Source organism: Macaca thibetana, chromosome 2, assembly GCF_024542745.1.
Source record: "Macaca thibetana thibetana isolate TM-01 chromosome 2, ASM2454274v1, whole genome shotgun sequence".
NCBI lineage: Eukaryota > Metazoa > Chordata > Mammalia > Primates > Cercopithecidae > Macaca > Macaca thibetana.
In genome coordinates, this window is record NC_065579.1 from 4,850,967 (window position 1) to 4,877,062 (window position 26,096).

A 26,096-nucleotide genomic window follows, 5' to 3' on the forward strand; every position below is an offset into this window, starting at 1 on the left:
CCTTCATCCAGCCTCAATTGATTTTTGCTTGTGTCCTGGCAGATGATTTCTTACACAGAAGTAATTGGCTTTTGCCAATTACTATCTCATTCCAGAAGTTTAAATAGTAGGAGAGAAGAGTCCAGAGAAGTAAGAGGGAATTTGAGCCTGTCTCCTGGAGCCATTAGTTGCCTCTTTCAGACCTATGTTGCCAAAGGGAGCTCTCTCTGATGTCCTCCTCTGCCCCCAGTCTGTCTGATGAGCACCAACTGATGCTTGGGAAGAAGAGTTTCTGAGTGGATGCCAGCCCCTTTCTGAGTCTCAGACTTTTAGATATTCAAGCTAAACTGATGTTGTAGTCCAAACTTGGCGTTTATAAATTTGTCAAAATTTTAGCTAATTTCTTCTTATCACTTGTATGGCCAACATCACTTTCTCTCATGAGCTGTGAAAGGTAAAAACATTGTTTTAACCTGTTTCTTTTTGAAAGAACTTGTTCTTTGGAATTTGGTTTACTTGATTGCCTTGAAACCTTAGCTATCTGATGGGTTCAAGAAAATTTATGACTTTGTGGGTTATCTCAATTTTTTCCTGGTTGTTAGGGTGAGTGTGATGTTCTTTGTAGCATTCTACATTCAGAAGCAAAAATCCTCAAGAAAGACCTTTTAAAATCAGATGAACTATGTGTTAATGATTGTCCTAACCAGTTGGTTAAGAGTATATGATGCTGGTTTGGCAAGATTTGTTTAGTGTTGCTTACTTACTCTTAGTGATTTCTGCATTCTTTTCCATGTGCCCATTTGCCAATGGGGTTGTTTGTTTCTTGTAAAGGTTCAAGTTTCCTTATAGTTTCTGGATATTAGACCTTTGTCAGATAGATTGCAGAAATTTTCACTCAATCTGTAAATTGTGTGTTCACTCTGATGATAGTTTCTTTTGTTGTGCAGAAGCTCTTTAGCTTAATTAGTTCCCATTTATGAATTTTTGCTTTTGTTGCAATTGCTTTTGAAGTTTTTGTCATGAAATCTTTGCCTGTACCTATATTTTGAATGGTATTGCCTAGATTTTCTTCTAGGATTTTTATAGTTTTGGGTTTTACATTTAAGTCTTTAATCCACACTGAGTTAATTTTTGTATAAGGTGTAAGGACAGGGTCCAGTTTCAATTTTCTGCATATGGCTAGCCAGTTTTCCCAGCACCATTTATTAAGTAGGGAATCCCTTCCCCATTGCTTGTTTTTGTCAGGTTTGTCAAAGATCAGGTGGACATAGATGTGTGGTGTACTTCCTGAGATCTCTATTCTGTTTCATTGGTCTATGTGTCTGTTTTTGTACCAGTACCATGCTGTTTTGGTTACTGTAGACTTGTGGTATAGTTTGAAGTCAGGTAACCTGATGCCTCCAGCTTTGTTCTTTTTGCTTAGGATTGTCTTGGCTATGTGGACTCTTTTTTTTTTTTTTTTTTTTTTTTTGGTACCATATGAATATTAAAGTAGTTTTTTCTAATTCTATGAAGAATGTCAATGGCAATTTAATGGGAATAGCATTGAATCTATAAATTACTTTGGGCAGTATGGGCATTTTCACGGTATTGATTCTTCCTATCCACGAGCATGGAATGTTTTTCCATTTGCTTGTGTCCTCTCTTATTTCCTTGAGCAGAGTTTTGTAATTCTCCTTGAAGAGATTCTTCACTTCCCTTGTTAGCTGTATTCTTAAATATTTTATTCTCTTAGTAGCAGTTGTGAATGGGAGTTCGTGATTTGGCTTCTGCTTGTCTATTGTTGGTGTATAGGAATGCTTTTGATTTTTGCACATTGATTTTGCATCCTGAGACTTTGCTGAAGTTGCTTATTAGGTTGAGAAGCTTTTGGGCTGAGATGATGGGGTTTTCTAGATATAGGATCATGCCTTCTGCAAGCAGACACAGTTTGACTTCCTCTTTTCCTATTTGAATACCCTTTATTTCTTTCTCTTGCCTGATTGCCATGGACAGAACTTCCAAGCTGGGTTTTATTGTTATACTTCACAGGGAGCCCTCTGATAACTCTAGGATTACACATCCCTAGGTACCACTTCAGTGGAAAAAAGAACTTGCCTTTCTTTCAGTAGTCTTAGCCAAATACTCTTTCTTCTCACTGGCTCGGACTGGATCATTTTTGCTTTTTAAATTTATTTGTGTGGCCATCAGAATACCAAACTTGTCATCACAAGCTCTCTCCTGGAGTTGGAGTCAGAGTCAACTCTGCATGAAGCACCACGGCTACAAATAGCAAAGGGTGTGGTTTGCCAGAAGAATATTGGGGTATTGGATACTGTTACTTGGAGTGAGAAAAATGGGGTGGGGTGGGCCAAACAAACAAACAAACAAACAGAATTTCCAATCTGATGGTCAATATATAATCAGTGAACTAACTGAAAAAACAGTGTTTAAAGTTTTCAGGTCCCTGAAGGTGATTTTTTTTTGTCAGAGATAATATCTCTGTGAAATGGTCTGTGAGCGGGTTAATAATCTGTAAGAAATAATCACAGATAAATGGTCTGCGAGCAGGTTAATAATCTGTGAGAAATAATCACACATAAGTAATCTGTGAGCAGATAATATCTTTGTAAAATAATCTGTGAGCGGGTAGAAAAAGGCTTTTCAAAAAACATTATTTATTTTTCTGATTTTAAAAGTGAAACATGTTCAATGAATAAAATGTATAAAATATAGAAAATTATAATGTAAAAGAAGAACCACAATGATGCCGTCACCCACGGCAAATACCATTAGTATTTTGCTTGATATATTTACCTTCCACTCTTATTTTGTTTGCGTTCCACCTTTTTTTCCAATTAAATTTAACATCATACTGCATGATTCTGTGTTGTTTCTCTTCATATATAATTACGTATATTTCCCTCATGTTATTAAAATCTTAATAAACATTATTTTAAAGGCTATATAATAGTATTTAATAATTGCCCTGCTGATATACATTGATTGCCTTCTATTTGCATTACTAGTAATATTGCAGTGAACATTTCTGTGTATAAATCTTGTCTTGTGTTTTGTATAAGCTAGAAGGTTTTTTGTTGTTGTTGTTGTTGTTGTGTTTTGTTTGTTTGTTTGTTTTTGGCAGAGAGCCTTAGTGACCTAAAATCTTACCCTTTGGAGGTCTACACATTTGTGAGGCCAGTTCGGCTTTCAATACTCCTCTCAGGAATAGAGATCTAAGGTGGAGCTCATCTCTTCATTAGTGGCTCAGTTGTCATGAGGGATGTGGTTTTGATGCGTAGAATTGCCACACTTGCCGTTCACCATCACAGAGAAGTATGAGGAAGAACTATGTGACAGACAAGTCATGAAGCTTCTCTTTGTTCAAGGAATCTCCAAGAAAGGCAGTATGTTATTTAAAGGATCAATTCTGACCAAGTGGAACATGTTACAGGGTGAATAGGCTCCAGCAACAAACCGCGGTGCTTCATATTTCATTTCAGAAATTTCCCATGTACCTTCACCCTGCTGTTCCTACCCTATGAGGAATAAATAAAAGTGAAAATTCCTATTACCTTGGTGTCAGATTCTATCTTCTATGGCCACAATTGTAGTACTTGTTCTTTAATAAAGGCTTGATTGTGGAGGCTTTCAACCTTATGGGGAGATAAATCCAATTATCTTCCTTCTGAACTTTTATACAAGGTCTCAGTGCAGGAAAAAAAAATTAATTTTGAGCTTTAACAACATTGAAATATTGCCCATAGAGTGTCCATGTATAAAGTAAGTGGCCAACTGAAAATAGCAAAAAAATAGCAAATATGCCTAATAATAATAATAGTTAACATTTATTGCCTAATTACTAAGTCCTATACCCATGGCTAAGCGTTTTCGTGTGATACTTTATTTTCAATTCACAATAACCCCATTAAGTAGGCACTATCACTACAGGTGCAAAGACTAAATGTTTCTGTTGTGTTCCATGTGAGCAGGTATTTGCAAACCCATCTCCAAAGGCTCAGGGTGCTGAGAGGCTGAAGAACGAAGCTGACAAACCCAGTTTCTCAGAAAGAAATGTTTAATAGGGACTTAGGCACAGAAGCGATGTCTTAGGCAGCTGTGAGATGGTGGATTCTTGAGCCCTCCAGAAAGTACTCTTTATCCAGCCAGCTTTTAGGGTAGAGCATGTATCTTGTCTCAGACCCTTTTGTGAAACTCATGGCCACTAGGGAAGTTAGATAAGCATCTTTATGAGAAATTGTCCATGCCACAGGCATAGTTTCTTGACCTTGCTGCAGGAACGCATTGGTAGATAGGCGTCAAACTGGCCACTGTGGTGGTTTCGCTTCAAGATGGTGTTACTCTTGCCATGAACAGGTTGTGTTCCTGCATGTCGTTTCTTGATGGCAGGGGTCTGCAAACTGTGGTTCATGGAGAAATAGGGCCCACTGACTTTTTGTAAAATTTCGTTGAAAACTAGCCACCTATGGCTGGGCACCATGGCTCACGGCTGTAATCCCAGCACTTTGGGAGGCGGATCACCTGAGGCTGGAAGTTCCAGACTAGCCTGACCAACATGGAGAAACCCTGTCTCTACTAAAAATACAAAATTAGCTGGGCGTGGTGGTGCATGCCTGTAATCACAGCTACTCGGGAGGCTGAGGCAGGAGAATCACTTGAACCTGGCAGGCGGAGGAGGCGGTGCTCCAGCCTGGGGCACAAGACCGAAACTCCATCTCAAAGAAAAAAAAAAGAAAGAAAAAGAAAAAGAAAGAAAAACAGCCACCTACATTTGTTTGCATATTGCTTCTGCCTGCTTTTGCAGCAGATCAGAGTAGTTGTGAGAGACAATACGGCCCGCAAAGCTTAAAATATTTTCTATCTGGCACATTACAGAAAATGTTGATTCCTGCTCCATTTCCTTCTTGGTCTCATATTGTTAATATTGTTGTTATTATTATTATTAACCTTTCCTTTATTGCCCCTAGTAAAATGTTACTTATTAGAATTGTCCAAGAGCTTTCATCCACAAGCGCTGAAAGGGCCTGGGCTGAGTGGCATTTAAGGATTTGCACAGGCTGTCAGTCAAGTCAATAGATATTTACAAGCTGCTATGGCCCTGTTTAAAGCCTAGGTTTGTTTTTTTTTTTTTTAATGTGTGGATTCTTCCATTAACAATTAATTTTGTGTGATGAGCTTTCCCTTGCCTGCCCTCTGTTTTTTCCATCTCCAAATAGATGTAGAGCTGTAGGATCTGTGTGATTTGGTTACTCACCTGTCTTCATTTTGAGGTCATGTGGACCCTTACCTAACCAGTATAAACATTTTTGTCCAGACCTGTAAGAAGTTTCACTTGCTGGAAATAGTGCAGCCATTTATAACCAAGAGCCAGTGGATCCTTAGGCTTTCAAAAGTGTTGAATTTCAGATATAAAAAATCACTTGGAGATACCTACTCCAGCTCATTTATTTCTTAAAAAAGATATTTGGAGATCCACATGCAGTTGTAAGAAATAATACAGGGAGATTCGGAGTACCCTTTACCCAGTTTCCCCCGTTGGCAATGTCTTGCAAAACTACATACAATATCACAATCAGGACAGTGCTTTGATACAGTCAAGACACAGAATGTTTCCATCATCACGAGGAAACTTCGTTTTGTTTTTTTATAGCTACGTCTCTTTCCTTCCCACCTGTATCTCCTCCTTAAGTCCCAATAACCATCTACTTTCTATTTCTATAATTTTGTTGTTTCAAGAATGTTGCATAAATGTAATTGTACAGTACGTAACTTTTAACGTTGGCTATTTTTTTTTTCCCCCAGCATAATCCTTTGGAAATTGATCTGGGTTGTTTTGTGTATGGATAGTTTGTTCCTTTTCATTCCTGAGTAGTATTCCATGGTGCTGTGGTTGATTTAACCATTCACTCATTGCAGGACATCTTTTCGGCTGTTTCCAGGTGTGGTTTACAGATGTTTTCTCTCATTCAGTAGTTTTTCTTTTCCTCTTCTCAGTAGGCTCTTCCACAAAGCAAGGTTTTAATTTTGACAAAGTCCAATTTGTCAATTTTTCCTTTTATGGATAACACTTTTCATGTCTTTTGCCCCTAAGATGTTTTCAAGTCTAGGAACTCTTTGCCTAGCCATACATCCTGAGATTTTCTCCAACATTTCTTCTTAAAGCTTTATGTTTTATATTTAAATGTATGATCCATTATGAGTTAATATTTCTGTAAGATATAAGACTTGGGTTGAGGGTATTTTTGCCTATGGATATCCAATTGCTTGATCACTATTTGTTGAAAAGTCTATTTTTTCTTGCTTTTGCATATGTGTCTGAAGGGGTGGCCTGCCCCTCCACACCTGTGGGCGTTTCTCGTTAGGTGGAACGAGAGACTTGAGAAAAGAAATGAGACACAGAGACAAAGTATAGAGAAAGAAAAAGTGGGCCCAGGGGACCAGCGCTCAGCTTACGGAGGACCCACGCCAGCACCGGTCTCTGAGTTCCCTTAGTATTTATTGATAATTATCTTTACCATCTTAAAGATAAGGGAGTGGCTGGACAATAGGATCATTGTAGGGAGGAAATCAGCAGTAAGACATATGAACAAAAATCTCTGTGACATGAATAAGTTTAAAGGAAAATGCTGTGCCTTGAGATGCATATGCAAACATCTCCATAAACCTTTTAGCAGCATTGTTTCAGCCTATCACATGGGGAGAAACCTTGGACAATACCTAGTTTTCCTAGGCAGAGGTCCCTGTGACCTTTGGCCGTGTACATGTCCCTGCGTAGTTGAAATTAAGAGAATGGTGACGACTTTTAACCAGCAAGCTGCCTTCAGGCACTTGTTTAACAAAGACACATCCTGCACAGCCCAAAATCCATTAAACCTTTAGTCACCACAGCACATGTCTCTTGCAAGGACAAGGTTGGGGGTAGGGTCACAGATTAACAGCATCTCAAATACAGAACAAAATGGAGTCTCTTGTGTCTACTTCTTTCTATATAGACACAGTAACAGGCTGATCTCTCTTTCTTTTCCCCACGTGTGTCAAAAATCAGTTGGGTGTATCTGTGTATGTCTGTTTCTCAGTTTTCTCTTCTACTCCATTAGTCTATGTGCCAATGCCATATAGTCTGGATTATGGTACAGTTATATGGTAAGTATTGAAATCGGGTGGACTGATTGTTTTCACTTCGTTATTTTTCAAAATTGTCTGAGCTATTATAGTTTACTGACTTTTTAATATAAATTTTAGGATTATCCTGTTTATATACAGAAAAATCTTACTGGGATTTTGATAGGTATTGCATTGAATCTGGATATCAATTTGACAAAAATTAAAATCTTTACTATGTTGAGCTTTCCAAACCATAAACATGGTATCTCTCTCTGTTTGTTTAGATCTTCCTTCATTTTTTTCATAAGCTTTTTATAGTTTTTGGCATATAAGTTCTGTAAGTGTTTTGTTAAATTTACATGTATTGTTCATTTGTTTTGAGTGATTGTAGTCATATTTTAAATTTCAGTACCCATATGTTTACTACCAGGATATAGAAATACAATTAATTTATGTATGTCCATGTCGTATCCTGTGACTGCTAAAATCACTCATTAATTCTAGGAGATTGCTTTTGGTAGATTTTGGGGTATTTTCTACAGAGAAATGATATTATATGTAAACAGAGTAAGTTTTATTTCTGTATGCCTTTTATTTCCTTTTCTTGTCTAGCCTTAAATTCTAGAACAATGTTGAGTAAGAGTAGTGAGAGTGGACATTCTTGTCTTGTTCCTGATATTACGGGGAATAAATTCAGTTTTTCACCGTTACATATGTTACTGTAAGTTTTTTAAAATGCTCCTTATTAAGTTGACAAAATTCTCTTATTTATATTTTTAAGAGTTCTAAAATCATGAATGGGTATGAATTTTTGTCAAATGTTTTTTCTACTTTGGTATGATCATGTGATTTTTTCTTCTTTAGTCTGTTAACATGGTGGTCTGCTAAATCAATGATGATTAATTTTTCTGTGTGTGTGGTTGAAGCAGCTTTGCATCCCTGAATTAAACCCTACTTAGTAATGGCATATAAGCGTTTTCACATGTTGCTGAATTATATTTGCTAAGTATTTTGTTAAGGAAATTTGCTTCTATATTCCTGATGGATGTTGGCCTATACTTTTTGTTTTTTTACTGTCTTTGTCTTATTTTGTTACCAGAATAATGCTAGCTTCATAAGCTGAATTGGAAAATAGTCCATCCTCTTCTACTTTCTGGAGGAGATTGCATAGTAATAATATTATTTTTTCTTTCAATACTTGGTAGACTTTGTTTTCAGTGGAACTATCTAGGCCCAGAGATTTCTTCTTTGAAAATTTAGGAAGTACAAACTCAATTTTCTTAATAGTAATAGGATTAATCAGATTATCTATTTCACGTTGAGTGGGAGTTGTAATAGTTTGTGTTTTTCAAGCAACTGGTTTATTTTATCTAAGTTTTCAAATTTATATGTGTAGAGTTGTTCATGATCTTTGCTTATTCTTTTCTTGTTTTTAAATTTTATAATATTGGTGATTTGTCTCTTCTCTTTTTTTTCTCAGTCTTGCCAGTAGTTTGTCAATATTACTGATCTTTTAAAATATCAGTTTGATTTTCTATTCACAATTGCATTGATTTCTGTTTTTATCTTTATTATTTTCTTTGATCTGCTCACCTTGGGCTATTTTGCTCTTCTTCTAGGTTCTTGAGAGGGGAACTTAGATTATTGTATCGGAAACTTCATTTTTTCTAATATATGCAGTTAGTGCTATAAATTTCAGTTTCAGCACTGCTTTGGGTGTATTATACAAATTTTGATATACTGTGCCTTTGTTTTCATTCAGTTTAATGTATTTTTTTTTTGTTTTTTTTCTTGAGACCTCCCGTTTGACCCATGAATTATTCAAAAGTGTGTTGTTTAGTTTCCAGTGGTTTGGAGAGTTTCTTGTTAAATTTCTGTTGTTGATTTCCAGTTTTATTCTGGTTGGAGAAGATGTTATATGACCTTAATTAATTCTTTTAAATTAGTTGAGGTCTGCTTTGTGGCCCAGGATGTGGTCCATCTTAATGTACGTTCCATGAAAACTTGAAAAGATTGTATGTTCTGTTATTATTGGCTAGATTGTTCAATAAATATCAGTTAAGTTCTGTTGGTTGATGATGTTCTTTACATCTTGTATATCCTTGTTAATTTTCTGCTTAGTCGTTCTATGAATTATTGAGAGAGGGATGTTGAGGTCTTTGGCTGTCAGCTGGGTGTGGTGGCTCATGCCTGTAATTCCAGCACTTTGAGAGGCTGAGGCAGGTGGATCACTTGTGGTCAGGAGTTCGAAATCATCCTGGCTAACATGGGGAAACCCCATCTCTACTAAAAATACAAAAATTGGCCAGGCATGGTGGCAGGCACCTGTAGTCCCAGCTATTCAGGAGGCTGAGGCAGGACAATCGCTTGAACCTGGGAGGCAGAGGTTGCAGTGAGCTGAGATTGCACCATTGCACTCCAGCCCGGGTGTGAGACAGAGTGAGACTCTGTCTCAAAAAAATAATAATAATAATAAATGGATTTGCCAATTTCTCTTTTCAGTTCTAGCAGTTTTTGGTATATATATACACACACACACATATATACATACATATCTATGTATTCATAGATAGATATATACATATGTGTATCTATATCTATATATATTATGTATATCTATATCTATATATAAACATATTTGCTCACGGACTTGTTTGGTGCATACACACTTAGGATTTCCATATTTTCTTGTTGGATTAAAACTTTTATTGTTATGTAATGCCCCTCTCTGTTTCTGGTAAATTTCTTTACTCTGAAGTCCATTTATGTGATAATATAGCCACTCCTTTTTTCTCTCGACTAATGTTTAGCTGATACACCTTTTTACATCTTTTAATTTCAACTTGCCTAAATTGTTATATTTGAAGTAAATTTCTTACAGACAGCATACAGTTGAGTCATATATTTAAATCCACAGTGATGATCACTGTCTTTTAATTGATATACTTACACCACTTACACTGAATGTGATATGTTAGGCATTATGTCTGCAATTTTATTTTTTGTTTAGTGTTTGCTCTGACTTTTTCCCTGTGTTTTCTTTTTCTTTTCTTCCTATGAGTTTCTTGAACAGTTTTTAGAATTCCATTTTGATACTTGTATAGTGTTTTTGAGTGAATCTTTTTGTATTGCTATTTTGGTGGTTACTCCAAGTATTAAATTTTACATACACATAACTTATCACAGTTTACTAGTGTTATCTCTTTACAAGACTGAGGAAGTTTAGAAAACTTAACAACCTTTTTTATCATTTTACTCTCCTTTATTATATAATTGCCTTCAATGTTCTGCATATATTTAGAACCATACCCAATAGTGTTATAATTTTTGCTTCAAACATAATTTAGGAAACATAAGAAGAAAAGAAAAGCCTATTGTATTTATTTTCATTTTGTTTATTATGTTCTCTGTTTCTTCTTGATATTCCAAGGTTTCTTCTCTTATTTGGTTGGTGTGCTGGCAACAAATTTTTTAAGTTTTCCTTCATCTGAGAATGTCTTCATTTCCCTTCATTTCTGAAGGATATTTTCGCCAGATATGGGATTCCGCATTGACAGTTTTCTTTCAGCACTCTGAATGTGTCATGCCACTTCCTTCTAGCCTTCATGATTTTCAATGAGAAATCTGCAGTCATTCAAACTGTTTTTCTCCATATAGGTAGGTATCATCACTCTTTGGCTGGTTTTAACTTTTTTTTTTTTGTCTTTATTTTTTACAGGTTTGACTACTATGCTTCTTTTTGTAGATTTCTTTAGGTTTGTTCTGTTTGGGGTTGACTCATCTCCTCAAATTTGTAGGTTTATGTCTTGAGATGTTTTCAGCCATTATTTCTTTAAGGTTTTTAGTCATTTCCTCTCTCCCCTCTCCTTCTAGGATTCCAATGACATGATAATCAGATCTCTTGTCATAGTCTCACAGATCTCTGAGGTGCTGTTTAAATTTTTAAAGGCTACTTTATCTCTGCAGTTCATATTGGAGAACTATTTTTGTTCTGTTTTTCATTTTACTGATTGTTTTCTCTTTCCCTCTATTTCGCTATTGAGTCCATTCACTGAGTTTTAAAATTTCAAGTAGTGTATTATTTAGTTCTAACATGTTCTTTTGGTTTTACATATCTTCTATTACCTTTCTGAGATATTCTTTTTTTTTTTTCATTTAAGTGTGCATGTAATTGCTATAGTAGTTTTATAATGGCTGCTTTAAAATCCTTATCAGATAATTCTACATCTCTCTGTTACCTTGGTATTGGCATCTATTGATTGCCTTTTTTCTTTCAGTTTGAGATCTTCCTGGTTATTGACATATGGTAATTTTAAACATTAAAACTTGAAACTTTTGGGTTTTGTGTTATGAATCTTATTTAAAACTTAATGTCATCGTTAGCTTCTGTTGACATCACTTCAATCAGGGAAGAATATGGCACTGCCTCATTACTCCCAGTTGGTAGAAGTCTAGGTGGCCTACTCAACCTCCATTGATACTTGAAGATGGCAAGGGGTCCTTATTACTGGTGGATAAAGGTAGGAGTTCAAACTTTCCATTGGTTTTCCACCAGTACCTCTCTAGCTTTAAGAATTAGGAATGCCTCACTAATGTTCCCCAGATGGTTTCCACTGATTAAATGAAAAAGAGTAGTTAGGAAAGTTCTGACTCTCTACTGGGCTTCCTCTGACAACATCCCTTCCAGCATGGAGATGGAGAGGAGTCTTGTTAATGCTGGTTGGGGTAGAGGCCCAGATTCCACATGGTCTCCACTGATACCACAGAGAGTGGGGTGTTCATTACCATTTGGTAGGGATGAAAGTCCCAGCGTTCTACTTGACCTTCGCTAACACTATCCCTGCAGGGAGGTTGAAGGACCTCATTACAGTCTGGTGAGGATGGAAGTTTAGGCTCCCCATTTGGTCTTTGCTGGTTAGGTGGGACCAGGTCATGCTTTTTCTGTGGTGTTTACCTACAGGAGAGTGGTTATTGTCTTAAAGTTTTCTGTCTTATTCAGCCATCCCTTTTCTGGACTTTTGGCTAGAGAGAGTAGGCTTTTTTGGTGTTGTTTGGTTTCTTTCTTTTTTTTGGTCTGCTTCTGTTTCTGGATTGCCACCTTCTTCTGCTCCAAGCCTGGGATGTATGAAACAGAGCAAAAATTCAGGAAACTTTCCACTATGTCATTCATTGCTTTTTTAATTTTTTATTTTTTAGAGCAACATATGCTGGCAAAATATGTCATTCATTTCTTAATTCCTAGAATCTCTGGCCTGTCTGCCTTCTTTCTACTGTTCTAAGCCTTCTTATGTTTGTTTTCTATATAAATTCCATGGATTTCAGTTGAAGTCATTGAAGGAAATTGGAAAAAGTAAGTCTACTACTTGTTTCCAGAGTAGAAATCTTATTTATTTATTTATTTACTTAAAAAATGTATATATTTGAGAGATGAGGTCTTGCTATTTAGCCCAGGCTGCTCTTGAACTCTTGGCCTCAAGCAATCTTCCCTCTTGGCCTCTCAAAGTGCTGAGAGATACCAAAAACGTTTTTCTTTTTTACCTTATTTAAAAATATTTCTTTATTTTTATTTGTAAAGTTTTGAAAGCACAGAAAAGTATCAGGAAATAAACATTACTCATGGTTCTATCATTGTTAATATTTGGAATATTTTCTTCAAGTTTTTTCTTATACACTTTTTTTTCTACATGATTGGACTCAAACTATAAATGCCTTTGTTCACCTTGACACAGTATTTCCTTATGCCATTAAAATTTATTAACATTAATTTGTTGGTTGAATACTATTCAATTTTGAGAAGCTGTCATGATTTACTTAACTACTCCCCTGGTGTCAGATAGTTGAGTTTGTTCTGATGCATGTTCATGATTTACTCTTTTACATAAAAATATCTACAGAATTTTCATTTCAGATTATTTTCTTAAGATAGATTCCTGGAAATAATAATTGCATGACTGCATCAAAAAGAATGAACACTTTTAAGGCTCTTGATGGTAAATGTGCTGAACTGCTTTCCAGAAAGTCTGTGCCACTTTATGAATGATTCTATCAATTTTGTACAAGAATGCCCTTGTAACTGCCCTCTGGTCAGCTTTCAGCACTTGCCAAAGATCTTGACCAATTTAGTACATAAAAATAGCATCTTGTTTTTAGCTTTCCCTTCAACCTTATTCAACATCAATCAAAGTTTGGTGTAATTCAGTTTGTTGGGGGCCTATTATCTGTAAGTTTGCATACTAGATGCTAAAATGCCACAGTGAATAGAAAGAGGAAAAAGACATGTTGTCACCAGGGAACTCAAAGATAGGAATAGCATTGCCTAATAAGTACCAAACAGGTGCCATTTGTCAGGCATTATGTAAGCACTTTACATAAAACATTTTTTAATTTTTACATTAACTATTTGAAAGAAGAAGCATTACCTGTCTGAATAGTAGTCTCCTTTTCTGTATCAGTCGGCAGTTCCTAAATGCCATTGTGATAAGAATCAGCCAACACTCTAAGCTGGCAATGCCCTGGTCCTCTGGCCTGACCCTCAGAAATTTGGGGTGATGACTCAGGAATCTGCTTTTAACAAGTGCCCCTGTGATTCTGATGCATATGGTTGGCAGTCTCACCTTTAGGCACATCAGTATAAATATTTATTATGGATTGGAAATAGGGGCTATATGATCATTGAGCAAGGAATTATTTTCTCGTAATGGCCAGATAACTCATTACCTAGTGGGTAAAGCTGTTTCAACTGTTTCCAGGGCTTAGTTTATGTGGGAGACTCCAGCTTTTTACACTTTTGACTTTTCAGTTACCAATAAGGAGGTTCCCCCAAGAGAAACAGTAACTGCTGTAAAGGTAAATACATGGCAGTCACACCCAGTAAGGAGTAGCTCTGAACACATTTGGACCACGCACATTTGTACATCCATGCAACCCCTCTTGACATATCCCCCAGCAAAGACCTTCATGTCATCCATCTTTTCTCAGCCTTAGACAATAGCCAAACCATGTCAATTGAACAAATATAATGAGTCCCTGCAGCCTGGATGCTGTTGAGATACAAAGTAGATACAACTCTGTTTCTGCCTCAAGGAGCTCACATTCTAGTGGGAGAAGCATACATTTAATTCAGCTAACTCAACCACAAATGTTACACAGAAGACAAAGTGATCTAGGTGAATTCTATCAACAATCCCTCCCTCCCTTCCTTCCTTCCTTCCTTCCTTCCTTCCTTCCTTCCTTCCTTCCTTCCTTCCTTCCTTCCTTCCTTCCCTCCCTCCCTTCCTTCCCTCCTTCCTTCCCTTCCTTCCCTTCCTTCCCTTCCTTCGTTTCCCTTCTTCCTTCCCTTTCTTCCTTCCTTCTTTCCTTCCTTCCTTCCCCTTCCTTCCCTCCCTCCCTCCATCCCTCTATTCCTTCTTTCCTTCCTTCGTTCCTTCCTTCTTCCTTCCTCCTTCCTTCCTTCCTCCTCCTTCCTTCCTTCCTTCCTTCCTTCCTTCCTTCCTTCCTTCCTTCCTTCCTTCCTTCCTTTCTCCTTCCATCCCTCCCTGCCTCCCTCCCTCACTTATTGAGCCCTTATTGTGTTCAAGTCCCTGTGCTAGGTATTAGTACACAAAGAACAGTTATATGTCTCAGTATCTGGTGGGGACAGGGTTCAATGGGCTAGTGCTTTGACACCAGTATATGCAAGGTGCTGTGAGAACATAGAAGAAGCTATGACCCACTCCTGGATGGCTTCATTGAAAAAGTGCTAACTGAAAGGAATCTTGATGGATGAATAGAAGTTTAACAACAATTCCAGATAAGGCAAAGGAGACAATGTACAAAGGTACTGAGATGTAAAGAGACAAAGCACATTCCGTTTGGGGAACTGAATGTACCTTGGCAAAGCTGGAGTGCAGGGTGTATATGAGCGTGTGGTGGGGTGGGACGAGGAGAACAGAGAGTTGAGGCTGAAAAGATATTGTAGGGAAGATTAGGAAGAACTTTATGTGCTGTTCTAAAGAGATGTAAAGATTTGAAGTATGCGCCTAACCATCCTGGTTTGCCTGAACTTCCTGGACATTAGCATTGAAATCGCAACATCCTGAGAAGCCCCTCAGGCAAACCAGGACAGCTGGTGACTAGTAGGTAAGTGAAGTCAGATGTCTGTTTTGGGAAGACCACTCTGCAGCAGTGTGGACAACCTCAGGCAGAGATGGAACTGAACCCATTGACTCTTGCCGTGATTCCACTGAGAATACAGGTTGAACCAATAAGGCAGTAGTATTATGGATGGAGCAAAGGAAACCAATTTGAGAAATATCTGGAAGACAATCAATAGACCTTGGACTCATCAGCTGTTCAGGGAACGTGAGGAGAATATTATATGTGCTGCCGAAGCGAGCACAAGGAACGTGGGGAGAATGTTAAAGGGAATGTCCAGATTTCTGAATCGTACCACTGGATGTGTAACTGTGGTGCTGATGGTAATTCAGACACAGAGGAGGGTGCAGGTAATGAGTTTGGTTTTGAACCTATAACTAGTTCTGGCTGAGGAGGTTTCACAAAGTTACATTTGAGTAGTACTTTTAAAGACTGCTAGAATTTTTTTTCCCCTAGGAGAAAAAGCAATGAGGTTGAGACAGGATTTGAGAAACAACAAATAAAAGCAAAAACAAACAAAAACAAACAAACAAAAAAACCCCACTTGGATAAAGGCACAGGGGTGAGAAAGCACAGGGCAAGCTTCCCTGGGAATGGTGAGTAGTTATAGGACATATTCATTTTAGGTGCCACTTTGCCCAATTTGACACTGACTAAACTGAGGAAAATGGGACAAGGGAAAGGTATTTTGTTGCTACAAATGCAGGATAAGGAAGAACAACCCAACTGGGGTGCCATGGGTGGCCCTGGAGTGCTTATAGGAGAGTTAAGATATGGGTCCCTTCCCGCTTCAAACAGAGTTACGCATTTGCCTAATCAGCACTGAGCAAAGTTTTCTATGGGTGCTATTATATGAAAAAGATTTCAAAGCACTGTACTAAGGAAATCTCTTGTTGGTTTAGAGCCAAACTTAAATTGACGTAAAATTGTAACTAAATTTTTATTAGAATGCAAAGTAACAAAACAAAAATAAAGCTCCTTATAAACAAAAAATTTGGCTACTGTGACCATTCCTCTGTGGGATAAATGTAATGATTCCTAAACAAACAAATGAATAAACAAATCATGAAAAGAAAGCAGCTCTCTTGTTTTTGTGTAACATCTGAAATTAGTGGGAAGTGTCGTTATTAGTGTATCAGCACTCTTGCACAATGACGACTGACCCTTCCATAAATCATCATCATGGAAAAGGGAAGGAGCTGGATTAAAACAAATGGCGAAAGTTCAGTGATAATTATATGAGATATCTGATATTTCACCCCTTTCTTTTGTTGTGAAATACATTCTTGTTATATATTATGTATAGTGTATATATTAATATTATATGGTATGCCTATATAAAAGTATGTAAAATATTTATATACAACTTAATGGATAATTGTAAGTTGAATACAATAATTAACTATCTAGTTTAGGAAGTAGAATAATAGAATAATGCCAAGTCAATTTTTTTTTTTTTGAAATGGAGTCTTGCTCTGTTTCCCAGACTGGATTGCAGTGGCGTGATCTCGGCTCACTGCAACCTCCGCATCCTGGGTTCAAGCGATTCTCCTGCCTCAGCCTCCTGAGTAGCTGGGATTACAGGCATGTGCCACCACGCCTGTCTAATTTTTGTATTTTTAGTAGAGACAGGGTTTCACCATGTTAGCCAGGATGGTCTCGATCTCCTGACCTCATGATCCGCCTGCCTCAGCCTCCCAAAGTGCTGGGATTGCAGGTGTGAGCCACCGTGCCCGGCCCTGCCAAGTCAATTTTTAAAGACCAGTTGTAGAGGATATCGGTAGATCCATTGGTGATATTTGAATATGGTTTGGGTATTAGGAGAGCTAAAACTCTCTGACCTGGAAAAATGGAGACCATTGAATAAAAAAGCAGATTGTAAAATAACATGTATGGCATGGTTTCATTTTGGTAGAAGAAAAATTATATGCAATGAGTTGTTAATTGTGGTGATCTCTGGGTGTGGTAATATAAAGTTTTTATTTGTGTTTTTATTTTCTGATTTGTAAAATGTGCATGCATTGCTTCTGTAGTAATAAAAGCATTAAAAAATCCCCCTGAGATAACATTATAATTATCTTGCCCAGCATTTAATGTCTTGAATTTCCCCTGCATCAGCTGGGTGTGGCATCCCAGGGTATTTGAAAAAGGTAGAAATTATGGTCTTCCTTATGCCCCACTATTCTCCCAAACAATTTTCCATTCTTATCAAATCATTCATTTCCTCTTTACATATTCTAATGTCACCATTTCCACTTCTGTCCATTGGCTTGAAATTCTCTAGCATATCCAGGGCCCCTTTTCTGTCAGTTAAAACCTGAGTCATGCATCATGGCTTGATGGTGCCATCTTAAGAATTTCAAGAAACCTTCCACAAGGCTGTGCTTGATTCTAAATACACTCATAGAAATGAATCAAATAGTCTTCACACACTGGATAATTCCGATGCTCGGTTGATCAATGTGGCACAGTAGCCAGAGTCACAGGCTAGCTCCCATTCCTGGGGCCAAGCATGGAGGGTCCTCCATGTGACATGCTCCTTCTCCCAGATGACACTCTGACAGTTCTTAAGCAGGTAGTCTGCACAACATGCACCAATTTGCACAAATGGTGCAACAGAAACCATTTCCTTCCTTCCTTCCTTCCCCTTCCTTCCCTCCCTCCCTCCCTCTATTCCTTCTTTCCTTCCTTCCTTCCTTCCTTCCCTCCTTCCTTCCTTCCTTCCTTCCTTCCTTCCTTCCTTCCTTCCTTCCTTCCTCCTTCCTTCCTCCTTCCTTCCCTCCTTCCTTTCTCCTTCCATCCCTCCCTGCCTCCCTCCCTCACTTATTGAGCCCTTATTGTGTTCAAGTCCCTGTGCTAGGTATTAGTACACAAAGAACAGTTCTATGTCTTAGTATCTGGTGGGGACAGGGTTCAGTGGGCTAGTGCTTTGACACCAGTATATGCAAGGTGCTGTGAGAACATAGAAGAAGCTATGACTCACTCCATTTTTTATTTTTCTTTAAAGGAATATTGAATCCTGAGTGAGAACTACATGGACAGCTTTGAAGTGAAGGCAGGCATCTCAATGGACGAGAGTTATGACCTTAGATGTGCATCTCTAAGGGGGTTGCAAGCTGTGGCATGTGTGATGTTCAGAAGGTTCCTATTGCTACAAGAACTGCAGGTAGTTCTTTAGAGAAATACCTGTAGAGAGCAACTCAAGAGATCATATAATTCAACCCTCTCTCTTACAGATGGACAAACAGGCCCAGACAGGGTGTATTAGTCCAATTTCACGCTGCTATACACAACTTCCTGAGACTGGATAATTTATAAAGAAAAGAGGTTTAATTGACTCACAGCTCCACATGGTCGGGGAGGCCTTGGGAAACACAATTGTGATGGAAGGTGAAGGGGAAGCAAGGCATGTCTTACATGGCAGCAGGAAGGCGGGGTGGGGGGGAGGGGATGTGCCTTTTTTTTGATATGGAGCCTCACTCTGTTGCCCAGGCTGGAGTGCAGTGTCATGATCTCAGCTCACTGCAACCTCTGCCTCCTAGGCTCAAGTGATTCTCATGCCTCAGCTTCCCAAGTAGCTGGGATTACAGGCATGTGCCACTGTGCCTAGCTAATTTTTGTATTTTTAGTAGAGATGGGGTTTCACCACATTGCCCAAACTAGTCTTGAACTCCTGACCTCAGTTGATCTGCCCTCGTTGGCCCCCTAAAGTGCTGGGATTACAGGCATGAGCCACTGCACCCAGTCAGGAAGTGCCACACTTTTTTTTTTTTTTTTTTTTATACATTAAGTTCTAGGAAACCATCATTCTCAGCAAACTATCGCAAGAACAGAAAACCGAACACTGCATGTTCTCACTCATAGGTGGGAATTGAACAATAAAGTGCCACACTTTTAAACCATCAGATCTCATGAGAACTCACTCGCTATCACAAGATAGCATAAGGGAAACTGTCCTCATCATCCAATCACCTCCCACCAGGTCCCTCCCTCCACCTGTGGTGATTACAATTCTAGATGAGATTTGGGCGGAGACACAGAGCCAAACCATATCACAGGGGAAAGGGATTATTTAACAGCAGCAGAGTTTAGATGAAATCCCAGCCATTGCTTTTTGCTTTTTCCTATACCAGTGGTTGCAAAGCTGTGGGGTGCCACTCTTGATGTCTTAAGAGTTATTGCTACGGGTCCAACGACTCATATGACCAACTAGCATTGATGTGATCTCTATAAGTAAAAGTGGATCTCAATCATTTGAGAGTACATAGCATTTTTTTTGAAGTGCCACAAAAATGTGCAAAAATTATACTCATGCAATTTAATACTAAAGTGAAACCTGTATGGTCATTGTCTAAGTCAGAAGACAGGACATTGCTATCATTCCAGAGGTTTCCCTGGAGCCCTCTCTAACTAAAACCCATCTCTTTAAAGTAAAATAACAAAGAACTTTAAAATAATAACAATATAATCTTATTCTTATATTCTTCCTTAGATGGAATCCTTACTATAAAATCTGAGCCATTCATTCACTCAGAAAATATTTGTTGGCCTACTATGTGCCAGGGATTCAGCAATCAACAAGACAAACTGAAGCTGTTCTGCTCTTTTGAAGCTTACATTCTAACAGATTGCAAAAACACAAACAAATAAGAAAAAATCAGATAGAGATAAGGGCTCAGACAGATCTAAAATAGGGTGATGTGCTAGAGAGTGACTGGGTAGCTATTTTAGACTGCGTGGTCAAGGAGGCTGAGATCTGACTTATATGGAGGGGCCAAACACGTCTGGCTATCACTCAGAGGTTATTAATCAGCCTGAAGTCTAATTTCCCACATAATAATAACAACTTATATTTGAATAACTCTTTTACAACTGTTATCCCATTTCATTCTCATAACAGTTTTGTGAGGTAGGCATTAGTATTCTTATTTTTTAGATATGGCAGTGACTTGTAGATAATAAAATTAATAAGTGGCAGAACCAGGATTTGAACTCAAGTGCTTTGTCTTTAAATATGTTGACTTTCTCCTGTGCTACCCTGGCTTGAGTCTTTACACTGTGCAGTAAATAGGCTGCCTAGACAAGGTGGTATTCCCAGATACTGACCTCTGTGTGCTTTTATTGTCTTACACCTCTCAGATTTTGAGCTAATTTTAATTCACAATACTTCTGACACTAAATATGTGAAGCTTTTCTCTTCCTGACACCAACCAGTTCTCCAGCTCTCTGGACACCAAATGGGTGTCCTACAATTTAATTCAATCTGACATTAACTACTCAGAGTTAGTGTCAGTCTCCACAGATTTAAGGGCTCAGTACCACAAGACTGTCCTCATTCAGATGCCAGTCACAAATATGGGTTCCCAGGTTACCCACACTTCTGTCTGATTTGGCTATTAAGTTGGGAGGTTCCCATGCCCCCACCGTTTCAGGTTCAATGATTTGTTAGAACTTTGGAAAACACTTTACTCATTGTCTTAGTTCATTTCATATTGCTATAATAGGATATCTGAAGCTGAGTACTTTATAAAGAAAAGAGGTTTATTTGGCTCATGATTCTAGTGACTGGAAAGTTCACAGTTGGCAGCCACATTTGGGGAGTGCTTCATGCTGCTTTGACTGGTGATGGAATGCAGAAGGGAAGTGTGTGTGGGAAAAAAAGATCATGGCAAGAGAGAAAGCAAGAAAGAGAAACTGAGGAAGCTAGTTTCTTTCTTAACAATCCACTCTTGTGGGAATTGATGAGAGAGAGAACTCATCCCTCTGAGAGGGCATTAATCTATTCGTAATGGATCTGCACCCTTGCACCAGACCTCCACCACTAGGTTCTACCTCCCAACACAGCTGTATTGGAGGTCAGATTTCAAGGTGAGTTTTGGTGGGGACAAACCACATCCAAACCACAGCACTTACTATTATTGGCTTATTATGAAGGACACAAATGAATAACCAGATGAAGCACTACATAGGGTGAGGTCTGGAAGACTCTCTAGCATAGGAGCTTTTGTCCCCATGGAGGGAGAGTACACACTACCCTCCTGGTAAATGGTTGTGTTTGTCAACTCTGAAGCTCTGTGAATACCATCATATAGGGGATTTTATGGAGCTTTCCCCAGGCATAATTGATTAAATCATTGGCCATTGGCAATGGAACTCAGTCTCTAGCCCTTTTCCTTTCCCTAGAGGTCAGGGGGTGAAACCGAAAGTTCCAATGATCTAAAGATATGGTTGATTCCTCTGACCACCAGCCCCCATCCTGAAGGTCACCTCATTAGCATGAACTTGAATATGGTTGAAAGGGGATCATTTTGATTTTTTTTTTTTTTTTTTTTTTTTTTTTTTGAGACGGAGTTTCACTCTTGTTGCCCAGGCTGGAGTACAATGGCGCGATCTCAGCTCACTGCAACCTCCACTTCCCAGGTTCAAGTGATTCTCCTGTCTCAGCTGCCTCAGTAGCTGGGATTACAGGCACCTGCCACTATGCCTGGCTAATTTTTGGAATTTTTAGTAGAGATGGGGTTTCTCCATGTTGGCCAGGCTGATCTCAAACTCCTGACCTCAGGGGATCCACCTGCCTCTGCCTCCCAAAGTGCTGGGATTACAGGCGTGAGCCACCCCACCTGGCTGAAAGGGGCTCATTTTGAATGACAAAATACACTCCTGTTATTCAGAACATTCCAAGGGTTTCAGTTGCTCTATGCCAGAAACTGGAGACAAAGACAAAATATTTATTTATTATTATACTAAAGACATCATCAGAAAGAGAAGTTTTAATTTCCTCATCACATGAGAGCCTAGAAAATCCCTCTTGCCCAAGATTACTAGACCAAAAGATTAGGATGATGCCTGTAGAAACCACTGTCTGGCTATTGGGTGGAGTCCCTCTTGCCTATTTCCTCTTACTCTATGGTTTGAAGCTTGTGAAAACCTGTTTAAGGGGAACCTATGAACCTGTCTGGGCAGCACATCCATTAGCTCAAATGTGGACAATCAACAAGTGTTCATGCACTGTCACTTGTGACACCTGCCAGATGAGAATATCAGAGAGCTATGGAGGAGGAGGAGGGAGTGTCTTCATGACAGGCAGCCTTGTTGGGTGGAAAGAATTTTAAATTAGAAGGACCTGGCTCTCTTACCAACCGGCTGGGTGACTGTGGGTACATTTCTTAATCTCCCCAAACCTTACCTTCCTTATTCTGATCCATGGCTGATACTATCTTCCTTAAAGGATTGTGAGAATTAAAGCAGCATATGACAAAATATATATTTAGGGTGACTGGAACATAATACAAAGTTATTATTTACATAAAATGTAAGTTTTCATGAACTTCAACTCAAGTTTGTATGGGCAATTATCCACAGGGCAGGGTCTTACCTTCCTGCCTGCAGCTGACGGTGGGATAAGTTGCTTTTCTGTCAGCCAACCTGTGTGACAAGGAGGAGTTTCCATAGGCAGTAGCTGACAGCATACTGGGCTGAGAAAAGGAACCCTGATTAGTCAAAGGAAACTAAAGCTCCAAACACATCTGCTGAGCCTACTTCATAATTAGACTGCTGCTCAGCTGCAATGGCCGTAGGCAGTGGCCTCTGTTGCCAACGTTCTCTGGGAATGCTGACTTTAGGGTAATTATGAGGGGTCCGCCTGCTGATTGTGGAGGGGGAAAGATAGAGGTGCAGTTTTTTTTTTTCTATTTTTCTATTTTTTTATTATTATTTTTTACATGGAGTCTCGCTCTGTGGCCCAGGCTGGAGTGCAGTGGCACCATCTCGGCTCACTGCAACCCCTGTTCCTGGGTTCACGCCATTCTCCTGCCTCAGCCTCCCAAGTGGTTGGGATTACAGGTGTGAGCCAACACACTCAGCTAATTTTTGTATTTTTAGTAGAGATGGGGTTTCACCATGTTGGCCAGGCTGGTCTCAAACTCCTGACCTCAGGTGATCTGCCCTCCTCGGCCTCCCAAAATGCTGGGATTACAGGCATGAGCCACCGCGCTTGGCTGGAGGTGAAAACTTGGTTTCCAAAAGCCATGGCTAGAGTAGCATACACATCTTAGAATCCCAAAGTCCCAACCAAAGTTGTATTATCTAACCATACACGATTAGGTTAATTGTAACATTAGAGTACATTGAACTCCTATAAGGCATTACCCTGACATTTTGTCCTTAAATATATTCCTTGTGTAGTCTACCTTTGCTCAAGGCTAATTCCTCCACTTGGAGTGCCTTTCCTACTCTCCTTTCCTAGCTATCAAAATTCTACCAATTCTCTCCAAGTCAATTACAAATTTTATTATTCTTTTGGAAAGTTTTTCCTATTAATGTCTCAGTGGGAGATCTTCATCATTTGAAACTGATTTTTCCCTTGTGCTTTTCATATGGCATTTAATATTTTTTGCCCTGAATTATAGTTATTTTAAAATTCATCATCTCTTCTGTCAGCTCCTTGAGGGGGAAGATTTATCTCTCGCAGACATACCTTACCCATTGTCTTAGACATAGTAGTGAAAACTGATGCAAAGATACTTTAAAGACTTCATGCTGGAGGTGCAGCACAGAAGCATGTTAACGAACATTGCCTTGGTTCTTGAGCCTGACACCTGGGCCAGGTGTCATTCTATTGTTTCCCATAGCAATCATGACAAAGAAAGTGTGGCAAGAGAAACTGGGAGTCAATGACCAGAGAGGTGATATTCCAAAGCTGGGAATGAGAGAGAAGTGACATTCCAAAGCTGGGAAGAGAATTTGATTAAGTATCATCCCAACTATCTGCCAGCTATGGTCAGTTCACTTCATCCCTCAGGATCCCCTCAAGGGCCCCTCCAGTAACCACTGAATGGATGTAAACATTGTTGATGGAAAATGGGCCTCGGCTGCACGCCAGTAGTCATTGTTGGATATTATTATTTTTTATTTTTAATAATAATAATAATAATTTTTTTTTTTGCAAAGTAATGTACAAGACTGGGGAGTCAGCACAATTCACACTCAAGTGATTGTGAACACACTTTTTGGTCTAGAGCAGGAGCCTGGAGAGCAGGTATCTAACCAGTTTGTCCCTTCCAGGGCAGGCTCTTGGTTTGGCTCTGTTGAAGACAGAGAGATGTAAAACTCAGTCTTACCTTTAGCATCTTTTGAACCCTTGGAGACAGACTAAAAAGAGAAAGAAAAAGCAAAAATCCTAGCACTCATTCAAGAAACATAGACTTAGAGATTAACTTGATGTAATGCAAATGGTGTGACTAGTTTAACATTTCCTAATGACCAAAGGCACAGAGCAGCATCTGAGAGTTGCTATGTTTTCTCCTTCCTCCTCTCAGTGGACTGATTTTATTTTTAGCATCCAAGGAGAGAATACAGTTAAATTTCTTGTGCTAGGAACAAAGAGAGTACGGGTTTATTAATTTCCCTTCACTGCTTCTTTCTTGCCCTTCATCCCTCCTTCCCTCCCTTTCCTACCTTTGCCTCCTTCCTTTCTTCTTTCGTTTAATATAGCCACTCATTTATATATTGATTGATTCAGCAAATATTTATTGAGTGCCCACTACATGCGGATAATGTATGTGGTGCTGGGTAAACAACATTGGAAGAAAAAACTTGAATTGATCCTACTATGACATAAATTAAAGCCTAGTTGTAGGGGAGCAGAAAGGAGGAAACAGAAAAGCAAGCAAAAAATAGAAATTGCAGGCCAGGCGCAGTGGTTCACGCCTGTAATCCCAGCACTTTGGGAGGGTGAGGGGGCGGATCACCTGAGGTCGGGAGTTCGAGACCAGCCTGGCCAACATGATGAAACCCTGTCTCTACTAAAAACACAAAAACTAGCCAGGCACAGTGGCGAGCACCTGTAATCCCAGCTACTCAGGGGGCTGGGGCAGGTGAATCACTGGAACCCAGGAGGTAGAGGCTGCAGTAAGCTGAGATTGCGCCACTGCACTCCAGCCTGGGTAACAGAGCAAGACTCCATCTCAAAAAAAAAAAAAAAAAAAAAAAAAAATTTCAAATTGTGAAAATTCTACGAAAGTATTATAAAAGGCACATGAGATTAGGGGCTAAATTACATAGGGTGGTTGGCTGAGACCTCTCTGAAAAGCAAATATTTAAAGGAGACTGAAAGAATGAGATATAGCAAGCCATGGGAAGACCATGGGGGTAGGAAAGAGCTTGGTGAACTCAACAAAATGGAAGGAGTCCTCATGGCTGGTACAGTGTGATAGAGAGGGAGAGCAGTCCAAGATGAAGTAGGAGAGGAAGGCAGGTGGTAGATCACATGGGCAATCTGCTTTCTCTCTTAGTACCCCAGTTTCCTTATCTGTGAAATGATTTGTTGGGCTACATTGCAACCACTACCTACTTTGTTGGTCATTTAGTATTGTCAATCCTCTTTTACCATGGGTTTCAAAATCAAAATTTTGTAGTTCTTTGGGTGCTGAAGATGTCATCCTAGGCACTAGGACCTAGAGATCTGCTTAGTTTAGTTGGGAGGAAACAATAATGCCTAAAGCAGGTTTTTATCAGTCTTGGCACTACTTTGGGCCAGATAACTTTTTGGAGGTAGGGGAATGTCCTCTGCATTGTAGGGTGTGTAGCAGCATTCCCGCCTCTGCCCACCAGATGCCAGAAGTAACTCACCCAATTGAGAATTGAGTGACCAAAAAATATCTCCAGACGTTGCCAAACGTTCCCTGGGAGACAAACTCTCCCTTGGTTGAGAACCACTAGCTTACAGGGTGAGGCTGCAGCTCCAGTGAGCAGGCCTGGCATGAGATGTGCGATGGAACCTAACATATAGCCTCAGTGTTGCAGACAAAAGAAAGCAAGGCAGGAACCACAGACAATAAGAGGGCACCTGCTCATTTAGAGGGGACATCTGGTACTTGCTC

General features: G+C 39.1%; 1 protein-coding gene across 5 annotated transcripts in view; it reads left to right on the plus strand.

Annotated features, from left to right (window-relative positions):
• ATP13A4 (ATPase 13A4) overlaps positions 1 to 26,096 on the plus strand; it is a 173,468-nt gene that overhangs the window by 19,277 nt on the left and 128,095 nt on the right. For 2 of the 5 annotated variants that reach the window (XM_050779097.1, XM_050779098.1), the window contains exon 2: positions 18,224 to 18,382. The exons of the other annotated variants lie outside the window; for them this stretch is intronic. In XM_050779097.1, the coding sequence (XP_050635054.1) occupies positions 18,251 to 18,382 (132 nt within the window). In that variant the 5' untranslated portion in view covers positions 18,224 to 18,250. The remainder of the gene's footprint in view (positions 1 to 18,223; positions 18,383 to 26,096) is intronic. 5 annotated transcript variants of the gene reach the window in all.